We start from the raw sequence: 16,773 nt of genomic DNA on the forward strand, positions 1-16,773 counted from the left end.
TGGAGTGGTTACTTGTCTCGTAACTTCCCCAATATTTGTGGAAGTTAGAAGGTTCAGACTTAACTTCCACAACCGCTATAGAAGTTAGAATGTTCAATCTTATCTTCTACAACTGTCATTGGAAGTTAAGTACTTAGTAGGAAGTTATAGTGATGAACCAAGATCTTGCTCATGTTTCAAAATAGTAACACGTGATCCGATTCACAAGCTTTTGTAGATAAATCTTTTTGGAAATTTCCTAAGTGTTGGGGGTCGTCCAGACGCTTTCCTGATGGACGACCCTTATGCCCATGGACGATCGTCCTACTAGGGATGACCATTCATATCTTTCTGGACTGGATGACTCTCATGGACGAATTGGAGTTAATTCAATTTTTAGTTCACCATCAGTTGCCCCCTTATTCAAGGGTCGTCCATAGTATTGTGGAATTTACTGCTGTTCTTTGGACGTGTGTCTTTACGTCAGTGGTTAGATGTCGTGCCAAGTGTCATGACCTCATTGGTGACTAGTCGCGTCGATTTAACTTTTTGAAGAATATGCCACGTGGCATTCTTTGGTTGGTCGCGTTGTTTCAGATGCCAAATTTCACTATCTATAATTAGTAGAATTCCTCTCCTACCCTTCACATTTTCTAAATTTTCTCCCCTGACATTCGTCGTCCAGAGCCAAGTATTTCCGTGTCTTTAGTCCTCCTTCGTCTAGAGCCAAGTATTCTCTTCATCCTCGTTTTTAGGTTTTCCTTCAAATTTCTTCAAGATGTCTAAGATTGTCATTTCTTTGTCTAGTAATAGTGTTGATAAGGCGATAGACGAGTACTATGACACTACTAGTTATAGTTATTCTAGTAGTGGTAGTAGTAATAGCAACAGTAGTAGTGGGGGGAGCACCATGGACAAGGAATACACATCTGGTGTTCCTCTAGAGGTTTTCTAGGAACATCTTAGGATGAGGGTAGCTTCCAGGTCTCGAGCTGGTACCTCGACGAGTGTTCCTCTGTCTATTCCTTTAGATGAGGTAGAGACAATATACAGTTGTGTTGTAGGCATCCACTCCAAGACGAATGAAAGGAGATTTACTTCTATTAGGAGTTGGTATTAATTCCAGATGACCTTAACCCTAGGTTAGCCGTCCATGGGGAATGGTGTTGTCACCCTTACTTTGGAATAGATGTTTATGAAGTTTTCCTTCTAGGGGGACTTAGGTTACCCCTTAATGCCTTCGCTAGGGAGTTACTTACTAGGTTGGGTTCAGGAGTATGTCAGTTTAATCCTAACGCATGGAGGTTGGTCGTCTCTATGCAAGTTTTGTGGAGGGAAGTGTTTGAAGGGGATCGTCCTCTTACTGTGGACGATTTCCTTTACTACCACAAACCCTTAGAGATTAACCAATCCCTTGACTTTTATCAATTCACAGCCAAAGGCAAAGATTGTAGATTAATAAAATCACTTGTAACATCTAATAGAAACTAGAAGATGGAGTTTTTCTTTATCTTTGGTTTTTGGTCTGGACACCCTGTTGAGGTTAGTAGGGATCCATTCCCCCTTACATTGGAGAGTTAGGGAACCATCGTCCTGAAGGTATGTGTTGTGTTTTGTTCTTTATTTATATTTTTTTATTTATTATATATGTATATGTGTGTGTGTGTATATATATATATATATATATTTTTTTTTTAAACATCTAACCCCTATTTTTTTCTTTTTACAGCTATTAGACGACCATCTTTGAACAAATTCTTCCTTGAACATGTCCGGAGAGCTCGTCTATTTGCTGATAGGAGTTTCCATTTTTTAGTCACCCTTCAACGTCTTGCAACCTGGGGACTTGGTCCTAAGCCATCTTCTGAAGCTATAGCTCACAAGCTCACTATTCGTAGATGTGAGTTTTTACTTTAGAGTTTATTTGAATATTATTTGAGTTTTACCCTTTAGTTAAATTTTAATATTTTTCTTTTTAGGGATGGCAACCATGAAAGAAAACAAGGGAAAGGAGGTAATGGATGAGGTAACCAGGCCAAAGGCTCAATCTTAGCCTCATCCTTCTGTTGGAGATAAAGGAAAAGTTTATCTAAGACGCTTGATTTGGGAATCTTCCCAGTTGTCGAGGAAATAAGAAGGCGAAGCATGGGTTGTCCAAGCCTGGGGTTGTCAACCCTGGCCTTCCTATTTCTCATACATCTCAGCCATCCATCCAAGTCCATGATGTACACTTGTTTATGCCCATTGAAGTCACCTCGTCCAAGACCACTGCGCCTACCTCGTCTCAACCTTCTCAAAGGGTTCCTATGAATTTTGTTGAAAATGAAGATTTGGCTAGGGAACGGTTTCAGAATGCTGTGACTGATGAGGATGTGGTTGCATGCTATGAAATGTCCTTGAAGGATTTTGAACATTCTGTTGTTCATGATCTCTTCAAGGTATGTGATTTCACTTTTGCCTCGTCTTGTCACTTTACATTTTTCTAATCTAACAATTTTTTTTTTTAAAAAAACTTTAGGCAATGTCAAAGTTTATTGCAACGTCTAGGCAAGCCACATAGATGGACAAGACGAGATCCAACTTGAGACGAGGATTTAGGAGGTTAAAGACGACTATAGGGGCTGGGCTGAAGTGGAAGCCAAGGCTACAGACGAGGCCAAAGAACTGCAAAACCTCATCGAAGAGTTCAAGGCTGACATCATCAAAAAGGACACCCGCTTTGACCATCTTCAAAAAAAGAATGACGAGCTAAGCACCCTTCTTAAGAAAGCCAATGAGGACGCTGTTGTGGAGTTTAAAGCTTCCAAATAGTTTACTGATCTTTTGGATGCAAACTATGTCATTGGTTTCGAAGATTTTCATAGGGACGCTGAGGAATGCTTCCCAGAAGTTGACTTCAGTTCCATCAAGCTCAATATTGGTGCTACAAGCTCTCTCCTTCAAATGAGCTCTAAAGATGTCAACATTGAGGACGATAACACTACCTAGCCTACTCAGGATGATCCCACTTCTGGAGATAACCCTCAGTGAAAGACGTTTGAAATATTATCTTGTCATTTTCCTTTTCTTTTTTCATATATGAAGTCCATTGTTTTGGACCATTTGAATTTATCTAAGTACATTTTTCTCGTCTATAATCTTTGTGACGAGCTTCCAAACAATTGCCTTTTAGGCTTTATTTTGTAAGGGTTTCTGGACGGTGGTCATCTACCATTTTTCTATACTTTTATGAATGTTTATTTCCATCACTTTTTATTTACTATTGAACATGTTATTGTATGGGCGAATTTCTCTTTATTTACATCATCCATATCATATTGTTTTTGTTTTTTTTTTAGTGTGGTCTGTCCACTCATGAAGGCATTTAGCTTATCCATGTTAAGAATTTCCTCATGTTCTACCTTTTTACCATCCTTTAAACTTTACAAGTATAACTCATCTTATGAATGGCATTGCTTTTTCCAGCTTTACTCATCTCATGATTTGAATTAGCTGGTTCTACTTTTCGTCCATGAGCTGGACAATTTACACTCGTCTTTATGCAAGATGTTTCCAGCTTTTACTCGTCCATTGGTTGGATCATTTTGGCTGGTTGTATTTATCCATGGATTTGAACTTTCTTGTGCCCGTATTTTCTCGTCCATTGGTTAGACGAATAGGCTTTAAGCTTTTTCTTGGTCCATTAATTAAGCGAATATGCCTTAAGCTTATTCTTCTTTATTTTATCCTTATTTTAAGGAAAGCTTATAGACGTTACGTCTCTGCATCTGGAGATTTTATTCGTCTTGGGACTTTAGCCTTCTTGTGGATGAAGTTATGTAAATTAGAAATTCATACATCATATACATTGGGAATCCAAACTGTATATACATAATATAAGCATCGTCTACAAGCATGGCACATGCTTAGAAGCTAGTGCCTTTTAGGGAATTAAAAATACTCACATACAAACAGATTTCTAAGTCCATGACTTTGTTCACAGTCCATAAATAGTGCATAGTTTAGAAATTGATGCACCTTTAGGGAATTGAAACACAACATATATTACTTATAACAAACACAAGTAAATGCAAGTAATAGAAAGCAACACAGAACTCCGGCTTGTCTAGGGTGATAACACCTAGGATGGTCTTGTCTAATATAATGCTTATCTAAGCTGATATCTTACTGATAATATCTTCTTAAGTGCTCAACATTCAAGGGGTGCTCTAGCTTTCTCCCATCTAGGGCTTTTAAGTAATATGATCCTCGTCTCCTGCAATTAATAATCCTATAGGGTCCTTCCTGATTTGGTCCTAGTTTCCCATGGGCTAGGTTTTTGGTTGCCAAAGAGACCTTTTTTAGGACGAGGTCCCCAATGTTGAAGCGCCTAGGTTTCACCATTGCATCTTATTGTCTAGGCATAAGGTTTTTATACTTTACTGTCCTTTGCTTCATGTCTATCCTTACCTCGTCTATTAGATCAAGGTTGAGACGAAGTTGCTCTTCGTTATCCTCATCCCGATACTTCATCACCCTGTGGTTTACCATATGCACTTCTGCAGGTATCACTGCTTCACTTCCATAGGCTAGTTTGAAAGGAGTTTCCCCTATGGGGGTCCTCATATTCGCCTTGTAAGCCAACAGAACATCTGGTAGCTCGTCTGACCATACTCCCTTTGCCCTCTCAAGACGAGTCTTGATGACTTTCAACAAGGATCGGTTTACGACTTTTGCTTGTCCATTTGCTTGTGGGTGGGAAGGTGAGGAATAATAATTCTTGATTCCGAATTGCTTACAAAAGTTTCTGAAAGATGTGTTGTCAAATTGTTGTCCATTGTCTAACACTAGTACCCTAGGTACCCAAAACCTGCATACAATGTTCTTCCTAATGAATTTTTTGACATTTTGCTATGTGATCTTTGCTAGGGATTTGGCTTCTACCCACTTAGTAAAGTAATCAATTCTTACTACCAAAAACTTCATTTGCCTAGTTCCAAGTGGAAAGGGACCTAAGATATCCAATCCCCATTGTGCAAAGGGCCATGGGGCCATCATCGGGGTGAGATACTCCGATGGTTGTTTAGGGACATTGCTGAAGCATTGACATTGGTCACACACCTTGACATAAGCCTTAGCATCTACTTGAATAGTTGGCCAGTAGTAACCTGCATGGACGACTTTATGGACTAGTGCTCTTGCTCCTGAATGGTTTCCACATACTCCTTCATGAACTTCCCTAAACACATAGTTTGACTCATTTGAAGCTAAGCACCTTAAGTAAGGCTGAGAGAAGAATCTTTTGTATAATACCTTGTCTATGAGGACATACTTGGCAGCTTTGATCCTAAACTTTCTAGCCTTATTCTTGTACTCCAGAAGCCTTCCATCTTTGAGGTAAAATACTATTGGAGTCATCCAATTTTCTTCTTTGTCAATTTGTTGTACCTCTGGAAGGTCTATGCTTGGCATATATTGGACTTTGTCATACTCGTCCATAGCCCCCTCTAATGAAGCTGCTTTCGTCAAAGCATTTGCTTCCACGTTTTCCTCCCTTGGGATTTGAACAAAATTAGTTTCTTTAAACTTTTTGCCAAGCCGTTTCATCTTATCAAGGTACCTTTTCATACGGCCTTCCTTAGCTCCACATATTCCATTCACTTGATTTATGATCACTTGAAAATCCCCTTGGACGACTATTGACTCTGCCCTTAAGGACTTAGCCAATTCCAACCCTTTAAGGAGAGCTTCATATTCAGCTTCATTGTTGATTTTTTGATATTGTAGATGAGATGTATATTTCAACTTGTCTCCTTTAGGAGATTTTAGCACAACTCTAATTCCTCCTGCATATAATGTGGATAAACCATCCACACAGACAACCCAATTCTAAGCTCCATCGACCTCGTCTAACCCTCCATGGTTGGGTGTGAATTTTGCAATGAAATCTGCCAATGCTTGAGCTTTTATTGCACTTCTTGGTTGGTATCTGACATCAAACTCACTAAGTTCTACGGCCCATTGGATTAGTCATCTCGCTGCTTCCAACTTGTTCATCGCTTTCTTAAGTGGATGATCTATCAAGACATTGATTACATGAGCTTGAAAATAATGTCATAACTTCCTAGAAGCTGTGACCAAAGCAAAGGCTAACTTTTCCATTGTGGGATATCATCCTTCCACTCCCCTTAACACTTGACTTGTATAATAAATAGGCTTCTGTATCCTCCATTCTTCTCTAATTAATGTTGAGCTCACTGCATGTGGAGACACTACGAGATACAAGTATAATTCTTCACTTGGTATAGATGGGCTTAGCAGAGGAGCTATTGTGAGGTAGGTCTTGAGGTCTTGGAAGACTTTTTGACGCTCATCCATCCATTCAAATGCCTTCTTAAGAACCTTAAAAAATGGTAAACACTTGTCAGTAGCTTTTGAGACAAATTTGTTGAGGGCAGCAACTTGCCCAGTGAGAGATTGGACTTCTTTGATATTCCTTGGAGGCTTCATATCCAGTATCGCTTGAATCTTATCAGGATTTTCTTCAATTCCCCTATGTGAAACCATGAACCCAAGAAATTTTCCAAACAAAACTCCAAAAGCACACTTGCTCAGATTCAACTTCATGTCATATCGTCTAAGCATATTGAAGGTCTCTTGAAGGTCATCCAGATATTTATCCTCGTCCAAGCTCTTTATCAGCATAACATCCACATAAACTTCCACATTTCATCCAATCTATGGACGAAACATATAATTAACCAGCCTTTGATAAGTTGCCCCCGCGTTTTTCAAACCAAAGGGCATCACCTTGTAGTAAAATAGGCCTTGACTAGTAATGAAAGATGTCTTCTCTTGATCCACCTCGTCCATCCTTATTTGATTGTAACTTGAGAAGGCTTCCATGAAACTTAGTAATTTATGACCCGCAGTTGAGTCCGCTAGCTGGTCAATGCGTGGTAACGAATAACTATCCTTGGGGCAAGCCTTGTTCAAATTGGTGAAGTCCACGTACATCCTTCATTTGCTATTAGCCTTCTTAACCATCACCACATTAGCCAACTAGTTCAGGTAATAAACTCCCGGATAAATTTTGCCGTGGTCAATTTATAGACTTCTTCTTTAATGGCATTATCTCGTTCAAGAGCAAACACTCTTTTCTTTTGACGTACGTGCTTGGAGGAAGGATACACTTTTAGACAATGGGTAATGACACTTGGGTTAATACTTGGAATGTCGTCATGGCTCCAAGTGAACACATCAATGCTCTTCTTTAAGAACTGGACAAGTTCTTGCTTCGTCTTCTTTTCCATGCTTACTTCAATCCTTGTAAATTTTTCAGGGTTATTCTCGTCTAAAGGAATGTGTTCCAGTACTTCGGCGGGCTCTGCAACAACTCTTCTCTCCTTAATGCTCATTGTCTGCATGTGTTTGTCCATAGCCAACATGGCTAAATAATACTCGTTTGCTACAAATTGATCTCCTTGCACTTATCCTATCCTGTCCTCTGTAGGGAATTTGACTGATAGGTGGTAGGTAGATGTTACTGCCTTCCAACTGTTCAAAGTTGGCCTTCCAATGATGGCGTTATAAGAAGACAAACAATCCACCACAATGAAATTCACTTCCTTAGTTATTTAATGTGGGTATGATCCCACCACTACAGGTAATGTAATGGTGCCTATAGGTTGCACTTTTATTCCTCCAAATGCCACCAAGGGCAAACCTACTAGACGAAGTTGATCTCGTCTGAGCCTCATTTGTTGGAAGGCAGGGTAATACAAGATGTCTGCTAAACTTCCATTATCCACCATCGCCCTTCTAGTTGTATAATCGTCATGTGGGTGATGGATTCTTTCAGCATCCTTGTCCGTGAACGTAATGGCTGGCTCGTCTGTCCCCCTCATCCTTGGTGATCGTCTAGAGAGTTAGATGTTTTGTATCACCTTGAGATATGTCTTTCTTGACTTGGAAGACTACCCTGTTGAAGTACCTTCTATAATAACCCTCATTTCTCCAAGTGAGGGCTGTGATGACTCTTCTACCTTTCCTTTCAACTTCTCGTCTTCATGATCTCTTCTAATAAAATGTCTCAACTTTCGTTGTCTGATAAGATTCTTTATTTGCTGCTTTAAATCATAGCATTCGTCTGTGTCATGCCTATGGTCTCTATGGAAGTAACAATATTTGTTCTTGTTGCGCTTATTGGGATCTCCTTTCATCTTTTCTTGTCACTTCAAGAATGGGTTATCCTTAATTTGCATAAGTACTTGATCAAGTGGAGCATTCAAGGGTGTGTAGTGTTGACTCCTTCCTAAGGAGGAACTTGCCTTTATGTTGTCTCGATCCTTCTTCTCTCTTGTCTAGGCCTTTTTTGGACGAGGACCCTGTTCTGGATGACGCGGGAAATTTGCTTCCATTTGCTCGGCTTTCTTCTTCTACTTGGCTATGATTGCATCCTTTACATTCATGAAGTTTTGGGCTGAATGGGCGAGTTCAGCCATGGTTTGAGGCTCTTGCTCATAGAGTTTATGGATAAATAAATCAGAATTAACTCCATTATGAAAGGCTGCCAATAACAACTTGTCGTCTATCTCATCTACTGTCAGGGCTTCCCTATTGAAACTAGTAATGAAGGATTGCAAGCTTTCATTTTCCCCTTGCTCTATGGTTAACAGGTTGGATGAGGAGCGCTTATGCCTTTGTCCTTCGATAAAATTGTTGACAAACAACTTACTCAATTCTTCGAAAGAACTCACAGTGTTTGGAGGTATCTTGCTGAACCACACTCGTGCTGGCCCCTTAAGGGTGGTAGGAAAGGCCCTACACATAATCTCATCTGGAACCCCTTGAAGGTGCATCGTAGTCTTGAAGGTTGCGATATGATTACATGGGTTGCGCGTACCATCATGCGATTCCAAGGCAGGCATCTTGAACTTAGAAGGTAGGGGATGACTGTTGATGGAAGCCACGAAAAGGGAATCAGTTCAATGAACTAAATCATCTTCGAGATTTGCCCTTCTAATGTTCTCCCTTATCTCATCCATGGCCTTCCTCATTTGATCCATTTCACTCTCCAAGTGTGGCACTCTTCATGAAGCAGTACCCCTTGATTGGTTCTCATGCTCAGCGTTTTCTCCTTCTCTAACTTCTTGTCTCTGGAATTGTCCTTCCACATATCTTTCATGATGCTATCTCCTTAGAGTAACCTCCTTAGTCAACTCTTGATTTTGACGGGTTTATTCAGCATGGATTGCACTTGTTGTATGGAAGGTGGTTGCATGACAAGTGCTAATTGATGATCATGGTTGGGATGACTAGAAGCGTTCCCACTCTCCTGGTGGCCTGGATTAATGGCCATTGATCTTGTCCAAACCATGCAGCCTTTTGTCAAAGAAAGATAAATTGCAAAACGCAAATTTAATCTTTCTCGCAGACAGCGCCAACTGATGATGCAAAGAAAATCAGTAGGCTGAATGCTCCGGACTTCAATGAACTAGTGATTGTTTGGGAGGCCTGAAAAGAAAAAGACACAAGATCAAAGGTGACAGGGATGAACCGGCCAAGAACCCTCCGATGCTTAAGTTAGTTTTTTCTCTGGAATGTTAGAATTCCAACTTTGGGAGTAGTGAGAACTTACTTTCATTTGATGTGGATGAGTGCTTATATAGTGCGCTTTGGAGTGGTTACTTGTCTCATAACTTCCCCAATATTTGTGGAAGTTAGAAGGTTCAGACTTAACTTCCACAACTGCTATAGAAGTTAGAATGTTCAATCTTATCTTTTACAATTGTCATTGGAAGTTAAGTACTTAGTAGAAAGTTATAGCGATGAACCAAGATCTTGCTCATGTTTTAAAATAGTAACACGTGGTCCGATTTATAAGCTTTTGTAGATAAATCTTTCTAGAAATTTCCTAAGTGTGGGGGGTTGTCTAGACACCTTCTTGATGGATGACCTTTATGCCCATGGATGACCGTCCTACTAGGAATGACCATTCCTATCTTTCTGACCTGGATGACTCTCATGTACGAATTGGAGTTAATTCAATTTTTAGTTCACCATCAGAAGAGATTCATTCAAATTTGACAGCTACAAGCTACCTACCAAAAGTTGAAAAGTTTATATTTTAATAAAATTTTATTATTGAAGTTAGTTATTTTGATAGAAATCTTTTTTAACAAGCTTGATTTGGATTTATTTCATTATTTAAGTATGGCTTGAGATCTATGAAATATAAAAAAGGGGGCAAATTACAGTAAACCCACCTGTGGTTAAATCTGTTTTCGCTTTGTCTATCCGTGATTTAAAACTTAACACTTTGCCTACCTGATATTACCACTGTTAGTCTCTTGTTTTCCACCTCTATTAAGTCACATGACTTGTTAAAAAGGTAATTTTACTAAAACTATACAAGTATACTTTCTTGTAATTTAACATTTTTAATTATTCTTGTGACTTGTTTATATATTTCCCATAAATAGTCTTATAAATTGTTGTGTAATGGAAGAGATTCATTCAAATTAATTTAAAGGAAAACCTTGAACATTTTAAATTCTTTCATAATCAGACCTATTAAAGATATATATCTTTTAGTTTTGATAGCTACAAGCTACCTACCAAAAGTTGAAAAGTTTATATTTTAATAAAATTTTATTATTGAAGTCAGTTATTTTGATAGAAATCTTTTTTCACAAGCTTGATTTGGATTTATTTCATTATTTAAGTATGGCATGTGATCTATTAAATATATAAAAAGTGGCAAATTATAGTAAACCCACCTGTGTTTAGGTCTGTTTTTACTTTGCCTACCCGTAGTTTAAAACTTAACATTTTGCCCACTTGAGATTACCACCGTTAGTCTCCTGTTTTCCACCTCTATTAAAAAAAGGATAAATATGTATCTTTAACACTTCTAATTGTTTTTAATCCTTAGATTATGTTTTTGGGGGGTTTTATGTTCATAGTTGGGAAAAACTTAATTTTTGGCAATTTTTTTAATTGGGTTTGGTTTTGAATGTCTATTTGCTTTGGATGTTGGCCCCTTGTGGCAAAAATAACATGCATTAAGGGTAGATTTTCACATGTTCATGCATTGCTCATCATATATGTATAGTGTGTGCATGCTAAGTGTTTGATAAAATGCCTCTATGGTATTTTTTCACTCTTTTGGACTCTGATGAGTACCAAAATTTGGGGTTTTTCATGTTTCCACATTAGGAACATGTTTGGTTTATTGGTTGTGTGTTTTACACACCTTACCCCACAAGTGCATTTCTCACGCTTTGTTCATGCATTGCACATAGCCACCTCTTGCATACACCTTTGCTACCAATGTCATGCCTTGGTCTATATCTTATTTCCTCATCCTTAGCATGTCATATTTTACTTTATGCTTTGTAGTATTTTGTTTTTAAGGTGTTTTGTCTTTTGTTTAAGCTTCATTTTCTCATTCATCTTGCACCTTCATGCATCTTTACCCTTGTTCATATCTTCTTTTCTTTCCCTTATTCCTCTTGATTCATTTGTCTATTTGTGACAAAAATGGGGAGAGTATACTAAAGAGTATACCAAAGTGTATCGTCATTTCTATATGACTCATGTGCACATTCTCAAGGGGAGAAATTCTATCTCGTGCACAGTCGTAGGGGGAGAAATTCCATAGGGGAGATGCATTTACCAAGGGGGAGAAGACATTTCTTTTAATGAGAAAACCTTATTTTGTTTGTTTTTCTTTATGCTTGTTTTCTTGTTGTTTTATGGTGCTTTAAGTTATGTTTACTATCTATGCTTTGTTGTTCTCATCGCATTGTGTTTATGTGTTGAACATGCATACATCCTTATGCCATTGTGCTTTATTGGTTTCATGTTTGGATGATTATTTGCTTTGCCATATGATCATTGTAGCCATTTCCATATTACCATTTAGTGTTTGATCAAGTTGCTCTTTTGTTTCACATCATGTTTACTTGATCGCTTTTTACTTGCTACATTATACTTGTCCTTTTATTGCTTGTTTTACCTTGAGGGGTCAATGTGTTTTATGCAAGTGTTTCAAGATACAGATATTTTGTTCCAAGTTCATCACAGGTTCTAAATTTAGGTATAAGTGAGTTTTACCATTGTTCCCAAACTCACGTTTAAGTGTAGAGTCTGTTATAAGGTGTTTTTGTCACGGAATAGCCAAATGGGGAGATTGTAACATTGTGATTTACATTTATGTTTTATGTTGGCTTTATTCCATGACAAAAAGTGTTGTAATTACATTAATTTATTTCCTTGTATTTTATGGGATTTTATTGTATTGGGTTTAGTATTAAGTTGGTGAAGAATCAAGCTTGCAATGAAGATTAGTGCAGTTTCGTCATTGTCTGGTGAGAAGCTTGCGAGTAAAGGAACCCGCAAAAAGGCAACGTGAGAAGCACATGCTGGAAGCTGAAGAGTCAAGTGCCAGGCTGCATTTCGTGAGTACTTCACAAGAAAGGCCATCTCACAAGGTACCCGCGAAACTCTCTGCCCAAAGGATTTTAAGTGTGACTTTCTTACCCTTCACCTATACTATATATACCATCATTACCCACAAAAGTAAAGAAAAGGCTATTTAGAGAGAAAACCCTAGATAGGTTTCTATAACACACCCATCTTTTAGAGAGAGAGCTACTCATCTTTTAGTGAGAAATCATTGTAGTTTCTCCTTACCTCTCCCATTGTTATACTTTGAGAGGAGATTTGAACCCAAACACAACCCACGCCTATTTAGAGTGTAGAGAGTGTTTTAGAGTTTGGGAAACTTTGGGTATTTGCCAAAAGAAGCCGGTGAGGCTTGGCGGATGTAATCGGGCAGTATTGTGGGATTCAGAAAGCTAGTGAAGACAAGACTCTTAGAAGTCCATTGGTAGCAGGAGCTTAGAGGGTTTAAGTACATTGGGTAGATTAGGCTTGGAGGATTTTTGTTATTCGTGTATTTCAACTTATTCATTAGTGGATCGATTTCAACTTGGAGGGTTGCAAAGAGGTTTTTCGCTGAGTTCTTCGGTTTCCTCTTTGATAACACATCTTGGTGTTATCTTGTGTTTGCATCTCTCTGCCCTACTCTTTAAGCTTAACATTTATTGTTCATTGTGGTTGGCTATGGCTCAAAGTAGTGTTATCGGTATATTGTGCTTATTTATAAAAACTGGAAAGAATAAACGATGCATCTTAGACATACTCCTATGTGCCTCAACAATGGTTTGAATGAAAAGAGAAGGAAAACAAATGGAGCCATCAGTAATAAGAGCATACAAAAAGACACACCTTTCTATAGGAATAGTATGGATATGAGAGATAGGAAAAATGTTAGATAAGCTATCCTAAAGAAGATGTAATTAAGCTCAGTGAACTCAATTGAGTTAATTCTTGGGTCAGATCCCTAAGTAACTAATTTTCCACATAGAAGGTTCATCACATCATCAAAGGGAGGAGACTCAGTTTATGGAAAGGTAGGTCTACGAACAAGAGGTACATTAAGAGCATCAGATACTACTTTCTTAGTAATCTAAAATTCTTCACCTCTAATCCAAGTGGTCAAGTAATGACCACCTGAATCATCAGAATGAATAGAGAGATTCACATAGAATTCTCTAATCAAAGCAGTTAGGGGTCGAACAAAATTAGAACACAAAGACAACCAATTCCTAGACTGTAGATTTCTAAGAATAGAAGTGAAAGCAATTAGTGTGAAAACGCTAAAACTTGTGCAGACCCCCAATTTTAAAATTACGACTAGATTGCTTTCACTCTAACTTATCTAAGTGCGGAATAAGAGTACATAAGCACAATAAACTAGTAACACTACTCTAAGCCATATGCAACAACAATGAGTAATAAAAGTAAAGCTTAAAGAGTAGGGAAGAGAGATGCAAGCATAAGATAACACTCAGACATGTTATCAAAGAGGAAACCAAAGAACTTGGTGAAAAACGTCTCTGCGAGCCTCCAAGTCGAAATTGATCCACTACTAAATAAGTTGGAGTACATGAATATCTAAAGGACCCTTCAAGCCTAATCTACCCAATGTACTTGAGCCCTCCAAGCTCCTGCTACCAACAGACTTCTCGGAGTCTTGTCTTCACTAGCTTTCCAGATCTCGTAATTTAGCCCGATTGCATTTGCCACTCAACGACTTCTTCCAATGATTCCAAAATGCTCCAAAACTTCTCTTAACACTCATAATGGATGAGGAAAGTGTTTAGGCTAAGAACCTCTCAATGATGTATATATGGAGAGGTAGAAGTAGAGGAAAACCAAGAGAAAATGTGTAGATGATTGTGGGTATGACAATCTCTAACTCTTAAGTGTTTTGCTAGGGTTTTCTCTCTGAAAAGCACTCCTTACATATCGTGGGTAATGAGGGTATATATAGTGTAGGTAAAGAATTTGGTAAATCACTTTTTCATTTGCCAAACAGAGAGTTTTGCAGGTACCTTGTGAGATGGCCTTTCTCGCGAAGTACTCGCGAACTGGACAGGCTGGCATGAGTACTTCTAGTCATGTGCTTCACATGTGGCCTTTTCACAGGTTGCTTTACTTGCGAGCTAGTCACGAACTGCACTGATTCTTATTTTGAAGCTTGATTCTTTGCCAATCTCTCACAAATAAACCCATATAAATACAAAGAAATGATTGAATGAATTACAACCAAATTTGTCACAGAATTAAAGCCAACAAAGGCTAGTTGGAAATCACAACTTTATAAGAAGGATCTAATTCATCTAGATTTACTTTTATTTCTCTCCAAATAGACCTATACTTAATCAAGGTTTCAAAAAGTTTTTCATTTTTAGAATTAGGAAACCTAATATGATCAAATTCAATTACAAGAGCAGAGGTGGACTTAGAGACTTTTTTGAATTTGGTTTTAAATTTTCTACCAACCTTAGGAGCCATAAATAAGATCTAAAGAAAGGAAAAACACAAAATAGAACACAAAACCAAGGGCAAACTGCATTAGAGAGAGATGAGACAAATACACACACACACACACACACATATATGCAATCTTCAAAATCTATATCATGCATAATGCAGAGACATAAGTGATGCATGAACTAATGCAATAAAAATTTCAATTTTCTCACAATTTTGAAAAAATGACCCAAGAATTAAAGTTTTATGAAAAATTCCCAATTTTTGTAAATAAAAAACCCCAATTAAAAAAAAAAAAAACACAAATTGATTAATTGAGCATCACAAGAAGTATAAAACATGTTATGGACAACCAATTAAACAAAACAAAGGTCAATTTTAGCCAAGTTTACCTAATTGAACAAAAACCTCAAATTCCTCAAGAACACATAAACCCTAATTTCGAAAATTTTCAAAAATCATGAAAATTTTGAAATTAAAGCAAAGGAAACATGTTTATATCATGCATGAACAAAAACCCAGTAAAAAAATTTGATCAAAACATCTAGAATCATCAAAAACCAAAAAAAAAAAAAAAAATCCTAAGTTCGAAATTTATGAAAAATTTGATGATTATGCATGTACAAATGTAAAATAATAAAAAAGAAAGGGTAAAAGAGTCTTACTAGATGACAAAGAAGAAAACCATTGAAGCTTTGACTTGGAAAAAGACTAAAAAATATGACCTAAGAAGAGGGATCGAGAGGAATCGAAGAGAAAAAAGAGAATAGAGCAAAACTGATTTGTTAAGCCTTAAGAATTCGAAAATTTCAAATTTCGATCGGTCGAGAAGAATTGAACAGCGATAGAAGAAAGGCTTTTATGAATTCGACTGATCGAAGAGCAATCAAAGAGGAATCCAAGTGGACAGAGAGTTTTGGCTTAAAAACTGAGCTTTTTCAATCGGTCAAGAAACAAGTTCGATCAATCAAAAACATAAAAATATGGAATTTTTGAAATCCTTGAAAAAATAATGCAGAAACATAATGAAAACTATTTTCGTGATATGAAATGCATACAAATGATCCCAAAAGATTTAAAAGAATTCACTCATATATATATATATATATATATTAAATTTCTCTTAAAATTCATTGCAATTCAAGAAAAATGTATTAAACATCACAAATAAGCAATTTAAGATGGCCATATTAGTTAACACACAATCATATGTACTATGCTTAGTAAAGAGTTGCGTGTAGTAAGTGCAACTAGAATGTGTACAAATCACTGAAAATGTGCTATGTAGATAGTAACCAAACAAATTTTCTACATCATCAATCACATTAATTTGAAAGTGACTATCACCTAACGAGTTACATCATATAACTCTCACATCTGCTAGAAAACATGCTTGCAATCATGTAAAAGCATTTTGATCCTTTTTGCTTTTCTTTTTCTTTTTATATTCTTTTATTTCTTATGCTTCTGAAATCAGCACCTCGTTTTATCTTGCTATGCAAGTGCTACACCTTACTGAGCACCGCTTTTATGAATTGCAAACAGGTGTTCATGATTGGCGAGTTTAGTGGTGAGATGATTATTTATGCCTTTCTTCTAAGATGTTTTAGTCCTTACAATCAAAAGAATGTGACATCAAAATCAAGATCATTTGTGTTAGGTTCTAAAAGTTTAGAATAATTGGCAAACCATGAGCACAAACTTGTCTAGGTATAGATCTTAGAGTCTATAGAGTTTATTAGACAATGCTCAAGGTGTTACAAGTCATAACACAAGAACATACATGTTGCAGAAAGAAAAATTTGAATTCGGTGAAATCCGATTGATCGAAAATCGCAGAGATGAAATTTCTGTAGAATTCTATTTCAGCTTAAACTCTGCTTAAACGTTTTGGTTTTCAAGTGAAAC

At 37.3% G+C, this 16,773-nt stretch overlaps 1 protein-coding gene across 1 annotated transcript; it reads right to left on the bottom strand.

Moving 5' to 3' along the window:
* Positions 1–8,396: 8,396 nt before the first annotated feature.
* On the bottom strand, positions 8,397–8,819 carry LOC136069431 (uncharacterized). The gene has a single exon (XM_065777956.1). It carries the CDS (start codon positions 8,817–8,819, stop codon positions 8,397–8,399), a length of 423 nt encoding a protein of 140 aa, XP_065634028.1.
* Positions 8,820–16,773: the final 7,954 nt, after the last annotated feature.

This window comes from Quercus suber, unplaced genomic scaffold (assembly GCF_002906115.3).
Source record: "Quercus suber isolate HL8 unplaced genomic scaffold, Cork oak 2.0 scaffold_169, whole genome shotgun sequence".
In the NCBI taxonomy this organism is placed as follows: domain Eukaryota; kingdom Viridiplantae; phylum Streptophyta; class Magnoliopsida; order Fagales; family Fagaceae; genus Quercus; species Quercus suber.

What these genes read in the sequence shown, in the direction of transcription:
- LOC136069431 (XM_065777956.1), bottom strand. Translation starts at nt 8,819, where the DNA reads ATGCACCTTCAAGGGGTTCCAGATGAGATTATGTGTAGGGCCTTTCCT.